The sequence below is a fragment of the Leopardus geoffroyi genome, chromosome E3 (assembly GCF_018350155.1).
Source record: "Leopardus geoffroyi isolate Oge1 chromosome E3, O.geoffroyi_Oge1_pat1.0, whole genome shotgun sequence".
In the NCBI taxonomy this organism is placed as follows: Eukaryota; Metazoa; Chordata; class Mammalia; order Carnivora; family Felidae; genus Leopardus; species Leopardus geoffroyi.
In genome coordinates, this window is record NC_059340.1 from 32,559,236 (window position 1) to 32,569,346 (window position 10,111).

The 10,111-nt window shown below is 45.5% G+C and overlaps 1 protein-coding gene across 1 annotated transcript in view; it reads left to right on the top strand.

Moving 5' to 3' along the window:
- The window catches only part of LOC123589086, a gene marked incomplete at its 5' end in the record, with an annotated part of 131,390 nt that extends 123,741 nt beyond the window's left edge, over positions 1–7,649 (top strand). The window contains one exon of the mRNA XM_045460727.1: positions 7,438–7,649. Coding sequence (XP_045316683.1) covers positions 7,438–7,454 — 17 coding nt within the window. The remainder of the gene's footprint in view (positions 1–7,437) is intronic.
- Between the last annotated feature and the right edge of the window lie 2,462 nt (positions 7,650–10,111).

Below are 10,111 nucleotides of genomic sequence, written 5' to 3' on the forward strand. Positions count from 1 at the left end.
AGTGCTGATGACCGTAATGGCAGAGTCTGGGTGTGGGGTTGGAGGTTGCTGAGAGCAATCACGGGTGCGTATGTGAGAGTCCACAGACCGGCGGGTGGCCAGGGGCCAGATTATGGCAGAGGAATTCAATGTATCTAGACCCCTGGGAAGAAGCAGGGGGGAGGCTGCTGGGGAAATTCAGACCTTTAAAGGCAGCTGTGTATATTGGGGATGGGAACTTAAAATACCCACAGGCCCAGAGAAGATAAAGCCCCCCCTAAAAATGTTTGAGAGAACCCTGAGCCTTTCTACCTGGCTGGTTCGTGAAGGTCTTCCCTGGCCCAGGGACAGTCTGCAAAGACTGGGAGAGGTGGACGCCTTTTCAAATGCCCAGTTTCAACAAAAGATGACAAGACACACAAAGAAACGGGGAGGCAGGGCCCATTCACAGGAATACAGTCAACCTCCAGAAACGAACTCTCAAGAAAAACCGGCCTCAGACTTGAAAACAACAGTCCTGGATCTGCTGTCAGCTGAGGAAAAGAGGAGCAGACGACTAAACGGAATTACGAAAACAACATCTAAGCAAAAGGAGAATGTCGACAAAGACAAATTGTAATAAGGAACCAAACTGTGGAGCTGAAAAATCCAGTAATTGACTTTATGCCATCTGCCAGACAGTCACTCTAGATTTAAAGACACCCATAGGTTGAAAGCCAAAGAATAGAAAAAGATAGTCTATATAAATAATGACCAAAATAGAGCAGGGATGGCTATGCGGGTATCAGACAAGTAGAATTTAAGGGAAAAAAAAAAGCTGTTGCAAGGGATAGGAGAGGCCATTAATCCTTTTATCAACGTATAATTCACCAAGAGAATCTAACAATTACAAGTATGTATGCACCAGACCTCAGAGCTTCTAAAAATCTGAAGCAAACATGGACAGAAGTGAAGGGAGAAAACAGCAACTCTTAAGAGTCCTTCAACCCTCCCCCATCCACCCACTTTCAACTCACACATAGAACATTAGAACACACATGGAACACAGAGAACATTCTCCAGAATAGACCGTCAATTAAGCCACAAAATACGTGCAGTCTTAATATGAAAACTGAAACCACACAACATATCTTTTACCAATCCCAGTGAAAACAAATTCCTAAGAAACACAACTAAAAATAGGTGGAAAACAGGAAAAATAAAAAATTGTGCAAAATTCAACACACCGTGAAACAATGGGTCAAAGAAACCGCAAGGCAAATTAGCAAATATATTTTTATTTTTTAAGTTTGTTTATTTTGAGAGAGAGCAGGACACAGGCAGAGAGAAAGGGAAAGAGAGCCTGTGCAGAGCTTGATGTGAGGCTTAAACTCATGAATGGCGAGATCATAACATGAGCCAAAGTCAGATGCTTAAATGACTGAGCCACCCAGGTGCCGCAAATTAGCAAATCTCTTGAGACAAGTGAAAAGTAAAATAAAACACACCAAAACCATCAGATTTAGAGAAAGCAGTGCCAAAAAGAAAATGTACATTCTTTTCCTGTAAATGCTTAAATGAAAAAAGATGGTAAATCAACAACTAACTTACTCTTTTCCTGTAAATGCTTAAATGAAAAAAGATGCTAAATCAACAACTAACTTTATACCTTAAGGAAGTAAAAATAAATAAATAAAATAAACTGAACCCAAAACTAACAGTAGAAAATCACAAATGTTAGAACAGAGATGAACCAAACAGAGAATACAGAGAAAATTAATGTAACAAAACGTTTTTTAAAGATCAACAAAACTGACAACACTTTAGCCAGATTGGCTAACAAAAAAAAAAAACAAAAAAACAACTCAACTAAAATCAGAAATGAAATACAGAACATTGCAACCAATTTTTACAAAAATCAAAGGGATTTTAGGAATATGAACAATTGTATGACAAACTGGACAACAAAGATGAATAAATTCCTAGAAATATATGGTTTGCCAAGATGGAATCATGAAGGAATAGAAATCTAAACAGACCGGGAGCCTGAGTGGCTCAGTTGGTTAAGCATCCAACTTTAGCTCAGGTCATGATCTTATGGTTTGTGAGTTTGAGCCCAGCATCTGGCTCCGTGCTGACAGCTCAGAGCCTGGAGCCTGCTTCTGATTCTGTGTCTCCCTCTCTCTCTGCCCCTCCCCTGATCATGCTCTGTCTCTGTCTCAAAAATAAAAAAGCATTAAGACAAATTTTAAAAAAGTCTGAACAGACCTATAACTAGCAAGAATATTGAAATCGTAATCAAAAACCTCCTCACAAAAAAGGAAAAAAAGGCCCAGGACCAGATGGCTTCACTGGTGAATTCTACCAAACATTTAAAGAATTAAAAACAGTCCTCCTCAAGCTCTCCAAAAATTGAAGGGGGAACATCTCCACATCCATTCTATGAGGTCAGCATTACTTCTACACTGAAGCCAGATAAAGACACTTCAAGAAACAAACCACAGGGGCGTCTGGGTGGCTCAACTGGGTTAAGTGTCCAACTTCTGCTCAGGTCATGATCTCACGGTTTGTGAATTTGAGCCCCATGTTGGGCTACTTGATGACAGCTCAGAGCCTGGAGTTCAGATTTGGAGTCTCCCTCTCTCTCAAAATAAATAAACATTTAAAAAATTAAAACAGGGGCGCCTGGGTGGTGGAGTCGGTTAAGCGTCCGACTTCAGCCAGGTCACGATCTCGCGGTCCGTGAGTTCGAGCCCCGCATCAGGCTCTGGGCTGATGGCTCAGAGCCTGGAGCCTGTTTCCGATTCTGTGTCTCCCTCTCTCTCTGCCCCTCCCCCGTTCATGCTCTGTCTCTGTCTCAAAAATGAATAAAAAAAAAACATTAAAAAAAAAATTAAAACAAGTGACAGACCAATATCCCTGATGAATATAAATGCAAAATCCTCCAAAATAGGTAAATAAGTAAAAATACTACCAAACAGAGTTCAAGAGTGTATCGAAAGGACTATACACCCAACCAAGTGGGATTTATTCCTGAAATACAAGAAAGGTTCAACATAGGAAAAGCAATCAATTTAATACTCCACAGTAACAGAATGAAGGACAGAAACCACATGATCATCTCAGCTGATGCAGAGAAAACATTTGAACAAAAATTTAATATCCTTTCACGACAAAAACAACAAACAGACTAAAAGGAAACTACTTCAACTAATAAAGGGTATACATGAAAAGCCCATAGATTACATAATTTTTTTTTTAATGTTTCTATTTGAGAGAGAGGGAGACTGTGAGCAGGGGAGAGACAGGGAGACAGAGGATCCAAAGCAGCCTCTGCACCGACATTAGAGGTCCCAATGTGGGGCTCAAACCCACAAACTGCAAGATCACAACCTGAGCCAAAATTGGAAGCCCACCAACTGAGCCACCCAAGTGCCCCCATAGATAACATATTCAATGGTGAAAGACTAAAAACTTCTCTTCTGAAAGCAAGAATAAGACAGCGATGTCTATATTGGCCTTTTCTATTTAATACAGTAATCGAAGTGCTAGCCAGAGCAATTAGGCAAGAAAAAGAAATAAAAGCCATCCAAATTGGAAAGGAAGAAACCATCTCTGTCCTCAGACAAAATGACCATATATATATTATATACACACACGCCTATCTATACATATATCCTATGTACCTGTAGAAAACCCTGTAGATGGCACACACATACACAGTCCCTATTAGAACTAATAAACTTGGCCAAGTGGCAGAATACAAAATCAATGCAAAACAATCAGTTATGTTTCTATACACTAAACAAAAGGATATTAAGAAAAGGAAATTTAAAAAATAATTCCATTTACAATAGTATGAAAACAAATCAAATACTTAGGAATAAACTCAACCAAGGAGTTGAAAGACCTGTACACTGAAAACTATAAAACATCACTGAAAGAAATTGAAGAAGATACAAATAAATGGCCAAATATCCCATGTTAGTGGGTTGGAATACTTAATAACATTAAGTGTAATAACATTAAGATACTACTCAGCGATCTACAGATTTAAAGGAACCCCATCAAAATCGCAATGCCTTTTTTTTTTTTTTTATAGAAAAGAAGTCCATCCTAAAGTTCATATGGAATCTCAAGGGCCCCCAAATAGCCAAAGCAATCTTGACAAAGAGCCAAGTTAAAGGTCTTGCACTTCCGGGTTTGAAAACAAATCTACAGTAATCACAACAGCATGGTATTAATCGGTTGAGGGTCCACTTCAGCTCAGGTCATGGTCTCATGGTTTGTGAGTTCAAGCCCCACATCGGGTTTGCTGCTGTCAGCCAGGAGCCTGCTTCTGTCCCCCTTTCTCTCTGCCCCTCCCCTGCTCATTCTCTTTCTCTCAAAAACAAACCAAACAAAAACAAAAACAAAACAAAACAAAAAAAAAAACAACCCAGTATGATGTTAACACAAAGATAGACATACAGTGCAATGTAATTGAATAAAGAGCCCAGAAGTAAACCCTTGTAGAGGTGGTCAAAGGCCTTTTTACAAGAGGGTCCAGACCATTCAGCAAAGTACCGACTTTACATCAAATTGTGGGAGGGGAAACGGCAGAAAGGGCTGTCTGCATCCCAAAGGATGAAGGTGGACCCTTACCTTATACCATATACAGACATTAGCTCAAAATGGATCAAAAGCCTAAACATAAAAAGTGAAACCAGAAAACCCTCAAAAAACAGGGGGAAAGCTTCTCAACATCGGATTCCTCAGATTTCTTGAATAGGACACCAAAGGCACATGCAATTAAAGACAGCAGGCAAATCGGGCTTCATCAAAATTAAAAACTTTCGTGCACAAAAGGACACCATCAGCAGAATATAAAGGCAACCTATGGAATGGGAGGAAATATTTGCAAATTTTGCCTGATAAGGGGTGACTATCCCGAATATATAAAGAATTCCTGCAAACTCACCAACAACAAAACAACTTGATTTAAAAATCGTCCAGGGCGCCTGGGTGGCTCAGTGAGTTAAGCATCCGACTTCAGCTCAGGTCATGATTTCAGGGCTCGTGGGCTGGAGCCCTGCATCAGGCTCTGTGCTGACAGCTTGGATCCTGTTTTGGATTCAGTGTCTCCCTCTCTCTCTACGCCTCCCCTGCTCATGCTCTGTCTCTAAGATAAATCAAAACATTTTTAAAAAATTTAAAAAGGATCAAAGGAGGGGCACCTGTTTGGCTCAGTCGGTAGGGCATGCCACTCTTGATCTTGGGGTTGTGAGTTTGAGCCCCACCTGGGTGTAGAGATCACTAAAAGTAAATTTCAAAACATTAAAAAATGGTCAAGGGACCTGAACAGACATTTCTCCAAAGACGACACCCAGACGGCCAACAAGCATGTGAGAAGATACACGATGTTACTCGTCTTCAGGGAAATGTGAGTCAAAAGCAGAATGACCTATCACCTGACACCCATTTGGATGGCTACTATTTAAAAAACAAACAGAAAATAAGTGTTAGCGAGGATGCCGAGAGACACCGGAACCCTCGTGCACAGTTGGGAGAAATGCCGAAGTGACAGAGCCACTAGGGAAAACGTGATGGTGGTTCCTCAGAAAATGAAACATAGCATGACCACATGATGCTACTCCTGGGGTATACACCCCAAAGAATGGCAAGTGGGGACTCCTACAGCTGTCAGTACGTCTGTTATTTGCAGCAGCTTCATTCACAGTAGCCGGAAGGTAGAAACAACCCAGATGTCCACGGACAGATGAGCGGATGAGAAAAGGGTGATACGCTGTCCTTACAGAGGAAGGAAATTCTACCACCTCCTACACTTGAACCTGGAGGCCATGAGGCTAAGTCAAAGAAGGCAGTCACGGAGAGACCAAGGCCGTGCGATTCCACTTCTAGGAAGCACCTAACATAGTCCAAAGCACAGGGACAAAGTCGAATCGTGGTTGCCACGGGCTGCTGGGAGGCGGAGTGGGGCGCCGTCTAATGGGGACAGAGCTGCAGTTTCGCAGGAAGAAAAAGAAATCCTGGAGGTGGAGGGTGGTGATGGCCACACAGCAAGGTGAATGTACCTAACAGGGCTTCACTGTGTACTTGTACGTGGTGATTAAGAAGTTCCTAATTCAAGAACATTTCCTAAGCACCTACTCCATGCTAGACACGGTGACACAACAATAAACAGTGTACTTATAAGCACCGCAATTATAAAAACAACAACAACAACAACACACACACACACACACACACACACTTGGGGAGTGTGAGTGGCTCAGTCGGTTAAGCATCCAACTCTTCAATTTCGGCTCAGGTCGTGATCTCAGGGTTCGTGAGATCGAGCCCCACGTCAGGCTCTGTGCTGACAGCACGGAGCCTGCTTGGGATTCTCTCTCTCCCTCTGTCTCTGCCCCTCCGACACTTGTCTGAGTGTGCGCGCGCTCTCTCTTTCTCTCTCCCTCAAAATAAATGAAGCAACAAAAGACAAAAAAAGAACACACTTAAGGAGATAAACTTCTAAAAGCCAGCAGCCACGAACCCACATGAATTGCCGTGGGTTTCTGTGACACAGACTGCATGCTTTGGCAGGAAACTAGAAAGTATTCGAAGTATATCCTATTTGGAACAGAACCAAAAATGTAATCTCAATAGAGGACCGAAAAGGCATTTAATAGAATTCTTTAATGTTGGTGTTTTTAAAAAATTCAACAAATGGCGGATAGGCGGGACCTTCCCTGAAGCGGACACTTGGAGGTGTCGGCCATCCAGCCTTTCAACATCACAGTGGGTGGGGACACATCAGAAGCCCTTTGAAGCCAGCAGCCCGCTAAAGATACATTGTTTCTGCCTCTACTGCGTGCTGTATCCACAACCCCATCCTGCTCAGACCACAAAAAGAAATGAAGTACAAGAGATCCGCAAGAAACACTTAAAACGCACCTGCTAATGGCCACTTGCCTCGAGAGGGCGCTGCGTGTCTGTCACTCCTAAGTTGAAGAGACCCGCTCTTTGGTGGGAGCCAGAGATTCAAGGGGTGAGGCTGCATTTCTCTGCAAGCAGAGGGAAGTCACCCCGAGGTCACCAAATATTCTGGAACCATCCAAAGGCCCCTGCTGCTTTCGTGACCTAGAAACCCCTCTACCCGGGAGTCAGCTCGGGTATCACCCCTTGCACTTCCCCTTGCTCCCCCTTTGGGTTTTAGGTGCATCCCCTGTGCTCCCAAAGCCTAGGGTACTGGGGTTCAGCCCTCCCCCTCTTGGCTGGGAACTTTGGGGTGGGGGTGGGGTGACCAGGTCTTGGTTGTCTGTCACACAGGCCCAGGAGATCACCTAACCACACCTGGTGCTCTTCTCCAAAGGGGTGAGATGTCCTTTTAAAGAAGGCCACTCTGGGCCTGTGACAGGGGCTCCAGCATGACTCCAGGCAACAGAAGGGGCCCCTTGTCCTCTGGGCCCACAGAACAGCCTCCTCTTCTCTTTACAGTTGGAGAGTTTGCCTAAGCCAACACTAGGCTGCCAAAGATTTCACACCCGTCACCCCCTCAGCTCGGCCAAGATTCTTGGCTGAACAGAACCATCACAACGAAATGCCAGGAGGCACAGAGATCACACTGGGTCCAGATACAGCCAAGGGGGGCTCGTCATCCATGATTTCAGAATCCTTCCAGGGACAATAAAGTTCACAATTGGTCTGGACAGTTCTCTACCTTCCTTGACACCTGCACGGCCTTCTAGAAGACAGCCTGGGCCCCTGTCCCACCCCTGCGGGGCCGGGGCGGGGGGGGGGGGGTCCATTCCAGCCACTGTTGTTGCCCAAGTTCTTTTTTCGCTTGCTTTGTTGCTTGGTCTGAGGCCTCCACCGTGTGAGCCCAGGGCTGCCCTGGGGTCTTCCTACTTTGGGACAAGCATGAGGCTCCTTGAGGTATACAGATGGTCCCAAATCCCTTCACCGCAAGCCTGGGGGGAGAGTGTCCCTCTTTGGGGTAGATCCTGAATCTGGAACTGAATGTTTCAGGGGACACTTGAGAAGGCCTCCCGTTTTGGGGGACTGGTTTCCACAGACATGTGCGAGGGGCACCCAGGCCCCAAGGATACAGCCTTCAAAGCTGTTGACCTTGGGGAAGGCTGATCTGTCCCTTGAATTTTTGACTGAAAAATAAATCTGGCACGATCCCAGAACACATCCATTGGACGGATGGGGCTAATCGTCCACTGGAATGACGGGGGAACTTGGGTGGCTGTGAAATCGACCCACCATTGGGAGGCCCCCTCAAGTCTTCTATCCAAAGGCCTGAGGTCCAGATTCCAAAGCAAAGGGCAAAGCGTCAGACACGAGCTGGGGGGCAACCAGGTCAGATGCCAGATTCCGTTGCCCCAGCCTCCCCACCCGTAAATCCTCAGCACACAGCAGGCGCTCAATAAAGTCCAGAAGAAAAAATACTAGAGGGCTTGAGAGTTTTTCGAAGAACGCGTGAATGGGGCCAGTCCTGCACATTCCCACACACTGGGGGGAAACGGGAAGGGGCTTCTGATTTGTTGCGCGTGTTGTCATGGGTTACAACGAAAAGACCCCAGAGTCCAGGCACTGCTCTTTGAAAGATGTTCGATCTTTTCTTAGACCTTCCAACAGCCCAGTGACGAGTGCACAATCCCACATAAGGGAAGAAGCAGGCTCCGAGAGCCCAGGGGACTTACATGAGGTCATCCAAGCAGCAGACGGCCAGGCTGGTGCAGGTCTGGGCCCGCTGGACCCTCAAGGCTGCCCAGCTTCAGTCATCGCCTCCTATGCTTGCGAGAGCGCCATATTGCCTACTTTGAGAGAGTCAATTGAACGCTGGCTCCGTCCCAAGCCAGATACGTCATGCTTGCTCTCCATTTCCTAGTGCACATTAAAATGCCCAATGAGCCATGTCACACACGATCAGAAACACATCCACGACCGTCAGAGGCGCTACGCTGGCCCTGTCACAGGGATCTCGGCCCAAGAGAAGCAAGGAAAGCAGGAAGGAAGGAGACAGTTCACAGTGGAAAGTCAGCTGGTGGAATATGGGGAGTGGAGGGGGGCGGGGTGGGGAGAGGTCAGAGTCTGCGGCACCGATGATTTGTCACCACGCAAGCTCTTGGTTTCTCCATCTGCTCACAGGATGAGTTACTTTCGGTCCAGGCAGGAGAGTGCAGAAGGCTCCCAACCTGCCTCCCACGCTCTGTCCGCAAAGCGCTTACCAGGAAAACAAGAGTGGTAGGTTGGGCACCAGCCTTGACCTCAAGAGGGAAGCACAGTTCTCCTTTCTCAAGACGGATTTAATGACACCAACACTTTGCCATTCGGGGGGTTGGGCTGGGTGTGCACACACAGGCGTAGAATTTAAAGAAAAAAATGGATGAGACAGGGAATGAGTCCATTAAAGATACAAATAAATAAGGGCATCTGGGTGGTTCAGTCGGTTGAGCATCCAACTTCGGCTCAGGTCATGATCTCGCATTCGTGGGTTTGAGCCCCACGTCGGGTTCCGTGCTGACAGCTCGGAGCTTGGAGTCCGCTTCGGATTCCGTGCCTCCCTCTCTCTGCCCCTCCCCCTGCTCGTATGCTGTCTCTCAGAAAATAAAACATCTAAAAAATAAAAAAAAATTTTTAAACAATAAAGATTTGTGCCTCAAGCACATAAAAAGCAAGTCCAGATAAGTCTTTAAAAAACTCAGTCTCGGTGAAGTGATTTGGTAAAGGACACAGCAGGCAAAAGAGAGAAGTAAACGGTGCGGAGAACATTTAATTTTGCTGGTAACTAAAGGCAAAAGAGAGTAACGCTTCTAACTTCTTAAAAATTTTCTTAAAATTTATTTTGGGAGAGAACAGGGGAAGGGAGCGAAGGGGAGAGAGAGAATCACAGGCAGGCTCTCGCTGTCCGGGAAGAGCCCAACGTGGAGCTGGAACTCCTGAACCTTCAGATCATGACCTGGGCCGCAATCAAAAGTCAGACACTCGACCGACTGAACCAGCCAGGCGCCCCATGATTACAGCTTCATTAGGCTGCAGGGTCGGTATTTAAAGAATAACGTCCAGAACTAGTGAGGCTGTGGACAAAAACAAAGCCCTCAAATCTGGTAACTGGCGGTTTCAAGTGGTACCTCAGTAGTGGGTTTCTAACATCCTTCTGAAA